The 16,114-nt window shown below is 27.5% G+C and overlaps 1 protein-coding gene across 4 annotated transcripts in view; it reads left to right on the forward strand.

The window, feature by feature from the left end:
* Nucleotides 1–16,114, forward strand: part of LOC107452951 (Leucine-rich repeat kinase) — a 106,841-nt gene that overhangs the window by 29,323 nt on the left and 61,404 nt on the right. The window contains exon 1 of one of the 4 annotated variants that reach the window (XM_071185066.1): nucleotides 3,159–3,420. The exons of the other annotated variants lie outside the window; for them this stretch is intronic. Within the exon in view, the coding sequence (XP_071041167.1) occupies nucleotides 3,258–3,420 (163 nt within the window). The 5' untranslated portion in view covers nucleotides 3,159–3,257. Of the gene's footprint in view, nucleotides 1–3,158; nucleotides 3,421–16,114 lie in introns of those variants that run through there. 4 annotated transcript variants of the gene reach the window in all.

Here is a 16,114-nt window from a genome sequence, read left to right on the forward strand (position 1 = left end):
CTTCCATCTTTTGTGATCAAGAATCCAAATCTGCTATAAGAACAGCAAGTTTATTCAGAGAAAGTACGTCTTTTTGTTTTATTTCATAATTTAATTAATAGTTTGCTCTAAATAATTAGTCTATTTAAGGTAAACATTTCGAACTATTAATTTATTTTATTTTATAACCCTCGGTGAACAGCCGTCCCCATTTTTTAATGTACGACTACCAATGTTCAACTTCGTAGCCTTCTGATTTCAAACCCTATCCAGAAGACAAGGGAACTCCTGGATCAAATATCGGAAGAAAATTGCCTTTGTGGCGGACTTTTTGATGAAACTGATCCGCATTTGCGTTACACGGAGAGAAAAAACCACGAAATCCTCTACGGTTAGTATGGCGGCAGGCTGACCCTAACCCATGATTCCTCTATCACTGAAGACATTTTGTCGGGTGCAGAATTCCTATCGACCTGCCATCTCTGGGATTCGATCCTGGGTCACCTTATTGGGAGGCGAGCGCTCTATCCCTTTTGGGTCACCGCTTCTTGAACCATTAAGAGTGGCACATAGTACGTAGAGAGCTAATCAACAGAAATTTTTTTTTCTTCTCATTGTTCAGTGCTCAAAATAAGAACAAAAAACAGAAAACTAATTTTAACTGTTTAAAGAAGCAGACTTACAATTTGAAAATTTATTAGTGCTAACTGTTAAGTTAAGTTATAGAACTGAACACAAAAGCGTACTTTCTATGAATAAACATGCTATTTTTTAATGATTTGGATTGTTGAAAATCAAAATATAGGGGAAGGATTGAGTGGGGGCAATCTGGAAAATATGGTTCGAAAAGTTAGGTCAGGAGAGAGGTCCAAAGTTTGGATCCCATGATGTTAATTTTTGCATATCTCGCCATATTTAGAGAACATTTTAAGTCAATTGAAAACTTTTTACGCGCAGTTAAAAGATTCGTTTATCCAAAAATAACTCCATGCCAAAAATAATTTTTGATATTTATTTATTAATTTTTTATTATTTTATTTTGTTTGAGTCGATAAAATTTAGAATTTTTAAATATAAAATTTTTTTACACCATTTTTAAACTACAATTTTGAACAACTTTTAGCGTCCGAGCTATGAAAGTTCGAATGTAGCTGTATTTTTAAAACTTTATTTCTAAAGAACTATTCGATTGATTTCGTACAAATTTTGTATTTTGTCATTTAAGGGTAGACAGTGTAAAATGAATTGCATGCATAAAAATTTTATGCCTCACGAAGTATATTATATAAATTAGATAAAAAAAATTTTTTTAAATAAATAATAAAAAATGCTAGGTATTAAAATTTACTAGCAGATAAGAAATATAACCTTAGTAATCTATGATCCCTAAATAACGAACCAAATTTTCTCATATTATGTTACAATGAAATACTCAAGAAGCCAAGCAAAGCTTCTTAAAATTAACCATAAATCATTTGCTAATTAGATAAAGAAAAAAAAAACGCACTCTCATCAACGAATTCTAAATGAGAAGCCACAAACAGGCTATAGTGCAGACCAGTTATCCCCAAAAAAGGTGTTCCGCGGAACCGTAGGGTTCCGTGGGAAGATAAGAGGGGTTCCAAGAGTAAGGCCATTTTACTTTTAACCGATAACAAATTTTGAGAAATGTAACTATATTTATATACAACCATAATTCAGTTAATATTTCGGTTATTTTAATGAAATTTAATTATATAAACTAATGATTTATATAATTATTTATAATATAGAATATAATTTTAATGATTATTTTATTTATATAAAATGTCAATGAAAAAATGTAGCAAAATTTAAAAATATGTAAATATTTTTCCAATAGTAATGTGTTATATAAATTATGAAAAGGATATGAATTAAAAAGTAATACATAAGTATTACTCATTAAACTTTTCAATTTAAAATAACTAAATTCAGAATATGTTGCTCTGATAATCGATCTTACAGTTTATAAGAGTTCTTTTTCGAAAACCATAATTTAACTTATTTTATTCACTTTGAACTGATGCATGCGCCAAATTTTAATTCAGAATTGGAAGTTGTTATAGGCGTTTGAATTCGCTGGCCTGATATTTAACTTAATTCTACGACTGTTAATTATATCCGAATTAGTCTGTAGTCTTGTTTGGTTAGTATATACACAGATGCTAATGAGATTTATTTATGAAGTCTTTTCTCTGCCAAAAGAAGCTTGATCATTTAGGGTTCCTTAGCCGAAAAAAATTGGTAACCTCTGGTGTAAATCAAATTTTTTGTATGGCACTCTCAGTGTTTATGCAGACCAAATAGTTACTCAACAATTTTAAACGAACGATAAAGTGATACAATTTTGTTTAATAATAACTCTATACTAGTGGGCCAAGCTCGCTTCGCTGAGCCATCTCATTTGATTTGACATGTGACATTTTTAGCGGCAACCATTGGTTGATTTTCGAGCGTTGCCATTCGGGGACTTGTAATGAGGCTTTTTTTTTGTCGCCGTGTAAGAGAAATATATATATAGATTTTTATTAGAATAAATGGAATTTGTAATATCCTGCAAATTTAAAAATTTCTCGAGGCATGGCTAAATATGCAAAAAATGAAATGAGCACTAAAGGGCTCAAACTTTTGACCCTGGGCTATATTTTCAAGATTGAGGCTATATTTTCAAGACTATATTTTCAACATTGGAAAAAAATACATAAAAATAGTTTATTTATTTGTTCTCAATACGACATTATGCTTAATCAAGAATATTTTGATAAAAATGTTAGTTAAAACTACGTAAGAATTGACAGAAGCCTATCCAATTTTATTCCTGATAATTTGATTTTGGTTAAAAATAAAACCCAAAGTTGTGCTTAACTCTTGAACAATCAAACATCAAATCACGTTTAAAACGATTTTTTTTATCAGGTTGCTAAAATTGTCTCTCTGCATTTTTTTTATCCACTGTAATTATAAACTTTATTTTAAAAAATTGAACTTTCATTTTTGTTTCTCATTGTCGTACCTTATCATTTTCAAAACATAACAACATACGTAACTATCGATTTTAAGCAGATAACTATCTATCGATAAATCTTATTACGAGATTCCGGATACACACGAGGAACAATGCTTGTCATCGCCAATAAAGCCATAACTTATATCGATTATATCCGTGTTATTGGGTGCTACTGTTTGCTCGAGTTTTATCGTCTGCTTTCTTATAGGGAACAGTTTATATTTCACTATGACTTCGTTTGCTTCGTGTAATGCGAAAACCCAATAGAATTGTTTATTTATGTTCCAGTGATGATGAATCGTTTATTTATTTTGAGGATATATTGTTGTGTTGCCAATACTTTTTGGATTATATAATTCTTTTGGAATATTGTGTTCAAGATTTGAGACTTCTACCATGGGATATTTTTTTGGGTAAGAATTTGCTATATTTTTGTTTAAAATTTATTACCTCTGTAATAAATTCCTGTGTAAATTATCACATACATTAGTTTATACAGATCAGTGGGAATAAATTGCAACATGAAATTGTAGTAGATTACAATTAAAGCAAACTTTAAAATTTAGAATAATAATAGTCAAAAACTTTCTGTGTGAAAATATTTTTCTATTTCCACTGCTTCCTTTTTTGTTGAAGTGTTGATTTCTTAGTTAAATAAAATTATTATTAATGATTAGCTTATTATTATTTATGAAACTATTAATGTGTTATTTGACTTACTACTTTATTAAAAAGTAATTTTTATTCATTTATTCTTTTTGATATTTTAGCAGGTTTATTTTCTGATTGTTATACTTACTAATTTCGTTTCTAATATTGTTTCTAATTGACAATATGTTTTAAAATACTATATGATAGCTTGTTAATATAGTTAGGTTTTGGAATTACAAAATTTTTATTATTGGGATTTTTTCCCTGTATTTAAGTTACATAGGTGTACTGCAATCTAAAAAAACTTTATAAAAGGCATAAAAATCAATAAAAGAAATTTGTTTGAAAAAGAAACCTTTAAAAAAAACTTAAAAAAAACGAGGCTTCAATTTTTTTGTTTTGTTTTCATAATCCTAGAACATTTCGATACGATTATTGCAGACAAGCTTATTTCCATTAATAAATATTAATTGAAAAACATATTAAACAATTAAAAGGAAATGGAAAGAGATCGAAAGACTCTGTTTATCGAGAACATTATAAATAATTTTAGAACTTGTAGAAATCAAAGCTCTTGTTTTGCCATGGCAGAACTCAGAAAATGGTTCATTTCAATATCCTTCAGTTTTTCTTTGATGTTTTTTTCTTTCAGTTTTTCTTTCCAATTCTCATTATGCACAATCAAAATTTTAGTGTTTGCTGACAACGTTTTGAGCCCTTTATTCTATCCTAAAATTGTTTAATGTATAAAAATCAAAGAAAAAGTGTCAGAAAATAAAAATAAAAATAATAAGTAGGTAAAATTGGAGTTAGTCTTCCTATCTTAAAATAGATACTTAACTTGAATCTATCATTAAAACGTCATTAAACATTAGTAGCATAGAATTAAGTAACCCGGGAAATTATTTATAAAATTTTTCTACTCACACACCATTGTAAATTTAGGAGACAAAGCAGTGACAAAATTGAAGCCTCTCGTCAGTTTTTTGACAATAAAGCGTGTCCTAGAGAGATGATGAAATTTCTAATTTAGATCAATTTACAGAACAACTGCGTGGGATGATTTCCCTGAATCGCAGTTCCCTGATCAAATCCCCTTAAATGTTTTGATGAAAAGATGAAATATTGTTCAGTTGTTACGGTCAATGTGATTAATCAGTTAATATTAATAATCGCCGAATATTATTAATAATAGCCAAGTAAGTAGGTTGAACTGAATAATCTATCAGAATTAATCTCCATTTCCCAGTTATTATTAATAATTACCAATAATTTTGATCACTGTAATAATTTTCAACTCATTTGGCTAGAGATTTCCAATAGGCATGCGTAATGGTATTTTCCCGCGCAAAAGCTAGACAATATCAGTTGTTTGTTAACTTTGGATTCTAACTCTTTGTGTTGTTCATTTGTTGTGGGAATTAATGTGTGCTAGAAGGTTTGATTATTTTTTATTCTTCTCGCATTCTTTTTACGTTTTTTTAAGGCTCTCAACCTGAACAAAAACATCAACGTTCGGTATCCCGGAAAAATGTGTGCCAGGACAATGGCACTTAACCTTTTTTTAATTTAAAAAAAAAAGCGTAGGGTAAACCAGGTAATGGCACTGACTTTCCTTGATTAATTCTTAATTTGGTTAGATTGGTAATTATTAAAAAAACAGCAATTATTATCAATAGCAACATTCCATACGTTAATATTATCCTTTCTCTTGTAACGATGTTAAAATATTTGTACTCAAGATTTCTTAAAATATTATTTATCAATATAGATATGATAATATGTATAAAAAAAAATTGAACTTTAAGAAGTTATTAATTTTAATTAAAACATAGGTAAAATTTATTATGTTTATTTTATCTTAGTTATTTTTATCCGACTTGTTTATTTCTTTGTTGTTATTTCCCTACGACTTATTAAACCTTTTCAATAAAAAAATTAAGATAATTGATGAAATTACTTACTTTCTAAAGAGAAATCTGCCACTGAGTATTTTAATATTTTTCTTCTGTGAATTAATCAACTAGCTTAGGGATTTGATTAAATCTCCGTTTTCATAATTTAATTACTACGTGCACATAAGTGTTTTTTTATAATGTTAAGAAGTCTCTCTCTATATTAAAAAATCGATGTCGCTGCCCCTCGCCTCTGTTTTGGGCGTCATGTTACATTTCCTTTTGAAGCGCAAAAACTATATCATTTTAAAACTTGAAATTACGTAGATGTGTAAAAAAATTTAGAATTTGAACGATGGTATAAAAAAAAAATCACATTTGATTATTAGTTCGATAATTGTTAACTGTTAAGCATGTTGTAAAAAATTCCAAACGGACTGCTCTGCAGTCCGTTTGGAATGCCCCCCACATATGCAACCGAGGGATTGAAATTTAACTTGTTGATAGGTCCATTTTAGAAATAAAAAATCGAATTACAATTTGTTCGAAAGTTATTGCAATTTTAGGTGCTTTTTTCGTTCATTTTTCTGATCCCCCCCCCCTGAAATAAGGATTATTTATCTATTGTTGTAGGAAAATTTCATCTTTCTCGATATTTTTTTTATAAACTCGCTCTTGAGTTAATGTCGAAAGACAAAAAAAGTGAAGAGGGAGATTTTAGTTAAAAATTTCAATATTTACATTGGAGCCAGGATAGCTTGGTTGGCAGGGCGCTGGACTCACGTCTGTGAGAACGGGAGTTCGAATCCAGCCAGGCAAAGACTCCCAGTGTAGTAAATGGCGACTAGTGCACGTTAAATCTGTCGAGTCACATAGTCCTCTATGTTCCTGTAGTTTCATCTGGTGAACGCTCTGAAACTATCCTGTGTTCCAGAAATAAGACTTGAGACTAATAAACAACTAAGGAAAACATTTATTAGATTAAACAAACATTTCACACACCCAGCGTGCTCTCGTCGATACAGCTAGCAGTTTGAAGAAAATACGTGGAAGAAAAAGCAATTATAGCATCCATGTCGTCACTTTTATACTCGGAAGATCTGCACTACTTCAGCTCGCTTCACCAATAGTAATCGCTACCGCAGCGACGCCACAGTTCCCATAGCAAATCAATACCTCTGGGGGAGGATAGGAGATTGATCATAATCTGGTTCAGGTCAAAATTACAATCTGTGGACGAATGACTGGATGTATTAATGGGTCCGCCTTATAAACGGGTGTGACGTATGGGTGTGGCAGAAGTCGAATTCTTGACCAAAGATGGCGCCACTGGAAAACAAGAGCAATCGCACCCCTTCTGCCTTGATGGCCGACGACAACAATAACAACATTTTCATTGAAATTTTTAAAAACTGTTTTATAATAAAAAACTTGTAATATATAGTAAAAAACTCTCTTTGTTTTTGAGTCACGCAATCTGTATTTCTAAGTCTAATTTTTTTAGTTACAAGGTAATTTCTTTAAAATCCAAGTAATCTTTATTTTCGTCACGATTAACGTAATAAATTATTTTATTTTTAATTTTACTTGCTTCTACCAGCACAACAGCCGATTTCTATCCATGATTGTCCCAAGAAGCTCCATCCATCTCGATCAGCCAGAGTCTNATATATATATATTATCAACCTTACATATTATTACTTTGTTTTTGTAGAAATTATCGATTTTTTTTAAAGAGAAAAAGAAAAAATGCTGGAATTAAAAGCAGTCACGCAGGTCGGTGAGCAGAGCTTCATATTAAATAAAAATATATTGCAATCATTTTTATCGTCTAAAAAATACTAAAATCGTTAATCATATTTTTCGTCAAACTTAAAAGCATGTAGCCGCTTCAGAACTACCATCAAACTTAGTCAAATCATTCAAATCCAATACTTTTCAAATCCACTTATTTCAATTACTAATTATTCAGTTTGAGGAATTGCAATTTCATTCTAAATTTTTTTAAAAAATCCATTCTTTATAATATTTGAGGTTAATTTAAGTACTTGTATATAGTATTTTTTATATTATTACAATTATTTTATGATATTAATTCCATATATTACATTTGCTGAAAATTGTTTAAATTCCGAGTTAGATTAGTGACATCACAAATTTCCCTTTTTCTCTTACGTTATGACATATTGAATTTACACTAGTGAAAACTATTTAAAAAAATGGAATCATGTTTATTCATTTTTTATTAAATTATTTTACATTAGAATTTTTTATCACCTAAATTTTATATGGAAATTGTGTCTTAAACTTTATCTTTAGTGCTGCCATCTACCTTCCTATGTATTAACAAATATTTTTTTAAAAAATATTTTGTTCTCTAAAGCAGGCAAAAATATACTTATATAAACTTAAATTTTGTTCAATAAATTTTGTTTTTGTCTCTTATGCGTTTTGTCTTAATGGGGGAGGGATAACAGCATAATTTAAACTGGAATGGAAAGTTAAAGCTCCGAGCTCCATCATTTTATTTACAAATTTTTGTTTTAATAGTTTTTAAAATTTGCTTATTTTCTTATTTAATTGCTATGGAAAATTTTTTGAATTGTTGTATACAAAAATTACTTAATTTTAAATTGGGTTATTCAAGTAACAAAATACAAAATATGAAAAACCTGTTTTGAAAACTTCATATTTCTTTTATTTATAATTCTCATGAACTTTCTCATGAACTATTATATAACTTGAAATTAAGAAAATCTCCCGATCACTTCTAAGTTAAATAATAAAATTAAAATTGTTTTTTATTATCTTTGGTTAAGCGAATCTATTTTGTGCTCAAAATATATGTTATCAAAATGTTTGATATTCTCCTAGATGCATCCAGATATATGCAGACAAAATACGCAGGAAATGAAATTAACTGTAAGGTTCCTAAAGTTTCGACTGCTCTCTCCTTTTTTAAATATTAGAACAATTATTTATACATTACGCCTACAAGGTTCAAAAATTTAACTCTGTAAATAAAAAAAGAAAAGAAAAAGGAGTGGGATAAAGCTCATTTATTCTGAGAAAGCATTTAGGTAAAAATTATTAGTTGTTAACTTTTAATAATAATTTTAATTATTATTTAAAGTTAATTATTAATTATTAGATAAAAGTTAATAATAAAATTTTCCCCCTTTTTATTTTTTATTCTGTATATATGGTTTAAAAATTTTGATTGAAATTATTGATTACTATCCCAAATCGTACTAGTGTTCATTGATGATCACCTTCATTGATTTTTCTCTTCTCTTTCTTGTCTTGTTTCAAACACAGTTCAAACTATTATTGACTTTTATTATTATTGTTTTATATATTTACTTCTGAGTTAGTCGNTATATATATATATATATATATATTATCATCAACCTTACATATTATTACTTTGTTTCTGCAGAAATTATCGATTTTTTTAAAAAAAGAAATAGAAAAAATACTAGAATAAAAAGCAATCACGCAGGTCGGTGAGCACAGCTTCATATTAAATTAAAATATGCTAAAATCATTTTTATCGTCTAAAAAATATTAAAATCATTAATCATATTTTTCGTCAAACTTAAAAGCATGCAGCCGCTTCAGAATTACCATCAAACTTATCATATCCAATACTTTTCAAGGACGCTTATTTGAATTACTAATTATTTAAGTTTGAGGAATTACAATTTCATTTTAAATTTTTAAAAAAAAAATCCATTTATTATAATATTTGAGATAAATTTAAGTACTTGTATATAATGTTTTTTGTATTATTACTATTATTTTGTATTATTACTATTATAAAATCCATTTATTACATTTGCTGAAAATTGTTTAAATTCTGAGTTAGATTATTGACATCGCAGATTTCCCTTTTTCTCTTACGTTATGACATATTGAATTTACACTGATGAAAACTATTAAAAAAAAATTTAATTATGTTTATTTATTTTTTATTCTTATTAAATTATTTTACATTAGGATTTTTTATCACTTAAATTTTATATGGAAATTTTGTTTTAAACTTTATCTTTAGTGCTGCCATCTACCTTCTTAAGTATAAACAAATATTTTTTAAAAAAATATTTTTGTTTATGAAAACAGACAAAAATATAGTTTAAATAAACTTAAATTTTTTCCAATGAATTTGGTTTTTGTCTCTTATACGTTTTGTCTTAATGGGGGAGGGAGAACAGCATAATTTAAACTGGAATGGAAAGTTAAAGCTCAGAGCTCCATCATTTTATTTACAAATTTTTGCTTTAATAGTTTTTAAAATTTGCTTATTTTCTTATTATTTGCTATGGAAAATTTTTTGAATTGTTATGTACAAAAATTACTTCATTTTAAATTGGGTTATTCAAGTAACAAAATACAGAATATGAAAAACCTGTTTTAAAAACTTCATAATTTTTTTTAATTTTTAATTCTCATGAACTATTTTCTCGTGAACTATTATATAACTTGAAATTAAGAAAATCTCCCGATCACTTCTAAATTAAATAATAAAATTAAAATTGTTTTTTATTATATTTGGTTAAGCGAATCTATTTTGTACTCAAAATATATGTTATCAAAATTTTTGAGATTCTCCTAGATGCATCCAGACATATGCAGACAAAATACGCAGGAAATGAAATTAACTGTAAGAAGGTTCCTAAAGTTTCGACTGCTCTCTCCTTTTTTAACTATTAGAACAATTATTTATAGATTGCGTCTACAAGGTTCAAAAATTTAACTCTGTAAAAAAAAAAAGNAAAAAAAAAAAAAAAAAAAAAAAAAAAAAAAAAAAAAAAAAAAAAAAAAAAAGGAGAGGAATAAAGCTCATTTATTCTGAGAAAGCATTTAGGTAAAAATTAATAGTTGTTAACTTTTAATAATAATTTTAATTATTATTTAAAGTTAGTTATTAATTATTAGATAAAAGTTAATAATAAAATTTTCCCCCTTTTTATTTTTTATTCTGTATATATGGTTTAAAAATTTTGATTGAAATTATTGATTACTATCCCAAATCGTACTAGTGTTCATTGATGATCACCTTCATTGATTTTTCTCTTCTCTTTCTTGTCTTGTTTCAAACACAGTTCAAACTATTATTGACTTTTATTATTATTGTTTTATATATTTACTTCTGAGTTAGTCGTAACAGCTCTAGCCACATATTGTCCTTGTTACATACTGTTGTATTCAAAATAATCACCCAGCATTTCTAAAATTCAGTTAAACAGAAAATAATGGTCTCCTATTAACCATATTACTTACTTTTTAAAAACCTCTCTTAAGCGTTATTGTTATCAGATACTATTAATCATATCCGATGTTAAAGAGTTAAGTATATTAGATGAAAATTTAAAAAAAAAAAAAAAAACGTTGGAGCCTTGATTTTCAGAATTTAGTATTGAATCTTTTTGCGACTTCTTTGCGAATCTTACCTTTAAAAGCCAAAAAAAGGTATCAAAAAGCAGTTTAAAAATAAATGAATAAATAATTTGATGAAATAAAATAAAAAAAGGAACTTTTAATTACGTTTTTATTTATTTAAAAAAAAAGATTATGTAAAGAAGTTTCCGCTTCATATGACATGATATATGATACCTAATGATATGATATGATAACTGAAAGCCGAAAAAAGTATCAAAAGGCAGTTTGAAAATAAATTAATTTTAATTTGATAAAATAAAAAAAAGAAAGAAAAGAAAAAAAAACTATTAATTACGTTTTTTTATTTATTTTTTTAAAATTGATTTGAGGAAGCTTCATCATGATTATTTAAAATAATTTATGATTATTTAAAAATGAATAAATTAATAATTTGATAAAATAAAATAGAAAAAGAAAGAAAGGAAAGGAAAAAAAAAGAACTATTTATTCCGTTTTTTAATTTTTTTTTTTTAAATTGACGTAAGGAAGTTTCACTTCATATGATACCTGATGACAATAATGAAACTAATACATCATTTCGATGTTTCAAAAAATAAATAAAAAATGTCCGTGTTTTTCCCCCTATTAGATTTTTTGTTGTTGTCTTATTTGAATTAGCTATATTATTTATTTCTTTTTAAATTTTATTGAGATTGATCAACTCTAAATGTGTCAAAATATTGAAAGCCATAATGACAGTGATTTTGTATACTCCCTAATTATTATTGATTGATAGCGTAGTATTAATGAAGAGGAAAAATTAATTCCAACTGACGCTTTCATTCGTGCGAGTGCACGTGATCATCTCTCATTCTTCATAGCGTGTCCTTGAGGATTCATCCTCTATGTTATGGTCGACTGACCATAATTCACCTGCGGGCCATCATGTGTTATTTACATAATCAATGACATTGGGTTTTGTTATGGAGGGGTTACAGATTGTTTGTTATTGACCTAGTCTAATCCTTCTCTTATTGTGAATTTTTATTTTTCTAATATTCTAAATTTTGGCACATTTTTCTTCCAAACAAATTGTTTGCTACTTTTTATTTTCGTTTGATTTATCAACAAAATATTAAAGAAAAATTTCTGACTTTCCAAAGTGTTCTTATTTCCCATCTTCATTTTTAAAATATCTTTTAAAAAGTCAAGTTTTATTTTTAACCTGGTGCCGTGATAAATAAGTTAAATGATCTGTAAGTTATTGATTCCTTTATCAATTAGAGAAAATTAACGCATTAACTTTCTTATGTTTAACTATTTGTGCTAGTTCTTTTTTATAAAAATAAATAAAAATCACAATGAAACAATTGGTAGGGTGATACGGATTTGGTGTATTACGTTAATTGCAAGAAATGTTAAGTTCCACATCCCACTAATTTCGCGTTTCTCGCTGCATTAAATTAAATGGAAATAAAATTAAATTCGAATATAGACATTTTGGAATGCAACTCAATTATTAAACTAAGTATTTATTTTTCCGAATATAGTTATTGACCATTTGTAGGATTGTAATTGATTGGTAAAACCATTTCCTATGATTTATTAAATTTATTTGCTTGCTACGCGCGATAAGTGATTTTATTTTGTCTTTTCTGCAAAAAAAAAAAATTGTTTCTTCTTACATCGAGATGTAACAATTATTTCTTTAGAATGGGTTTCAAGGAACTAAATCCTCTAACAGAAGTAGATGAAGAATAGTTATTATTCTAGTAAATAAAATATATCTTCAAGGTAATAATTTTCGATTGAAAGTTTAGTACACAAATGTTAAAGTACATGTTTTTTTTTTTTTCATATTCAATTTGAAACTTGGATGTTATTTTTTAGTAACTGTTATTAACAGAGATAGCTCAGTTGCACAACTCATATGCCCTTCAAGTGAGTTTGCGCGAAAGCTCATTTTCTCGACAGGTAAATAAAGCTGTATACCCGGGTACCAAAAAAAAAAGGGGGGGGATGAAATACAAAAAGAGAAAGAAAAATTAACTATAGAATAGTTTTAATAAAGAATTAAGAATAAACCCAGAATTAACTATTCTGAAAGGGCTAAAGTCTTTTAAACAGTCATTAAATATCGCTTGCACTTTCAGCCTTTTTTAAAAAGATAAACAGTTGCCAAGAGAGAATCTTATTATCATTTCTATTACATGCCAGCTCGGTCCGGCAAACGTACCTGTCGGGAAAATAATGGTCAGGTAAAGATACATGTCGAGAAAATGAGTTATTACTGCCTTGCAAATGAATTATCGGGAAAACAGAGTGGGGCATTTGAGGGGGTCAGAATATGGAGTGTCAGGCAAATGACTGGAAGTGCTCAAAATATAGTTTAACTCATGAGTTTGATAAAAAAAACTAGTAATGCACATGGTACAGGGCTCATACTACTATAAAAATAAAAGAATTAAAAAAAAACTGGAAAACTCTAAGGGATACTCAGGAAAAGATCTGCCAAAAGCTTAAAAAATTTGAAATTGCATGTCTTTCTTTTTTTTTCTATGGTGCTTTCTTCATAGTTTTTTTTTTTTTTTTTTTAAACAAAATAACGTGGAATTAAATATATAACAGAAAATAAATGGAAATTTCTTACTTCAAGACTTTTCACAAAATTTTTATTTTTTTTAAAGCTATTAAAGCAATTTTTATTGATTCTGCAATTTTACGCCTGAAAAAAGATGCTATAGAAATTTAATAAAAATCTAATCTTAGAATAATACAAGTTGCATCTATTTCTTTTAATAAAGATTTTGCTCTATCCTTTGGTAATAAAATTTTTCAAGTTGTGATTAATCATAAAAATTTTTTTGTTTGAAATTCTTTAAAACTTGTTGGAAATGTAAACTCAATAATTTGGTGTTTGGGTTGTAAGGGCTTCATTGTATGGCTATATCATGATATTGTAACATGTATAACACGTTAAGTATTTCACATTAACTCATGTTTTTTTAGATTTTACAGATTTCATTATTCATGTTTTTTTTTTTTTTTTGCCACAAACATTAATTTGTTTTGTTATTAATTGATACAATGCGTTATTGCGTGTATTATTGATCCATGGATATTCATTTTTCGATAGATTTGAATTCTTGACCATTGAATTATGAAAGGTAGCCTTAATCTTGAAAATGTATAATTAAGTCCAATTTTTCAGTCACAGAGCTGTCGAAAGTTTGGACCGTTGTATGTTAATTTCACATTTTGCGTATTTCTAGTATCATGGGAACTTTTTAGCTAACCAAAAACTTTTTTTTTACAATTCCTAAACTCGTTGATCTGAAGATAATTCCTTTAAAAAAATATTTTTTAAATTTTCTGATTTTTAAAATTTTTATCGCTCAAAAACTATTTGACCGATATCGTTATTTCATTTTATCAATTGAATTATGTAAAACACGTGTATGTCGTACAATTTAAATTTTTTTAATCGTTATTAAATCAAACAATAATTAAATATTTTTTCATGGAATCATCTTCGGATAAACAGGTTTTATAATTGTGTGCAATAAGTTTTCAATTCTCTTATGAAGTTCCCAAAATGTAGTGTAATACATAAAAAGTGAAATTAACCTGAGGTCCAAACTCACGACTGTTGTCTTAGTTAAACTATTTGGGACTATATTTTACACCCCCTCCCTGTCTTATTTTGATGGTCAAGAAAAGAAATTCGTTAAAATAACGATATGATCTTTCATAGAAAGTACCTTTTTGTTCTATGAATTTCTGACTTAATAGATACTAATTAATTTGTGTTTTCGAAATTTAACTTTTGAACGGTTAAGAGTTGCACTTATTACGTGAAAATCTGATCTTTTTTTTCTTGGGGGGGGGATCAGAAAAAGTCATTTTAAGGGATATTTCTTTTCTTACTGTGTATTTTGATAGAGCATGATTCAATCTCAAATGATTTTTTGAGTTCTAAGTGTGAATTTTAATTTATAAAACATTGCCTATAGCCTTGTTGTTGAGTTTTCCTCTTTTACTTTATTATAGCGTAAGTTAGCACATAAATTCATTATTGGCATTGAATTAATATACCTTCAACAACAATTTTTCCTACTAAGTTACGAAATTTTTCCTGCGCCGTTGCCAAAGCAATGCCGTCGAACCTTGTTAGTTTTGTTTCCATCTTGTTGTATTGTATTGAAAAGTGTTACATTTCAAAATCAAGGTTAAATAGATTTTTTTTTTAATTCTTTGCATTGTTTTGAATATATTAGGCATTATACAAGCCCTAACTCGTGATTGAATTTATAACGTCGACGTAAACGTTTTGCACAGAAATTTCCTGATATGAGTTTTTATTAATCTGTTATTATAAATTTTTTATTAACTATGTATTTTTTTATAATTATAATCAGTTAGTACTATTATTGTAACTTTTCCTTTTGATATATGTGTCATTTTCAAGATGTCTATTAGTATATTTTCCTCTTTCGCTAGAGGATTTTTTTAACTTTTAATTTTAATCGTTCATTTTAAAATGATATTTATTTAAAAATCATTGGTTTTGAGATTAATATTAATGAATAAAAAAAATTAAATTTAAACATCCTGCCTGTTTCTTTCCAAGATGAAAATCGCTCATCGTTAAAATAATATAAATAAATAGTTACGTAAGAAAATTTCCGATGTTAATAAATTTAAGTTTTGTGCGATTGATTTCTAAGCTAAATCAAAATTCTAAATTATAACTATCGCACTGACTCGCTGTCTATTGAGATTTAAATCACTTGAATTAATTTTGAAATCGTTTTAATTGGTACAAGCAAATGAAAAAAAAAATTGTTACAATTGATTAAAATCTTGATATTACACTAACAGGATGGTTTGGTATGTTTTGTCTACAGAATGACATTTTAAAACACTCGAATTTTCTAATTTTAATCGACCCCACCCTTATAGATTTAGATTTCTCCAGGTGGCAAACCAATTTTATAATTGGAATTAATTTACTATCCTTCCCTTAACGCGATTTACAGCAAGATTAACAACAATGGCAAATGTTTTATTTTATTGTATTTGATGATATATGTGGTCTTTTAGTACCCGTACCTCGTATGTTGAATCGATTTTTTAGTCAAATTAACCTTATTTATTTATTTGAACCACATTTGATTCT

Source organism: Parasteatoda tepidariorum, chromosome 9, assembly GCF_043381705.1.
Source record: "Parasteatoda tepidariorum isolate YZ-2023 chromosome 9, CAS_Ptep_4.0, whole genome shotgun sequence".
NCBI classification, from domain to species: Eukaryota; Metazoa; Arthropoda; class Arachnida; order Araneae; family Theridiidae; genus Parasteatoda; species Parasteatoda tepidariorum.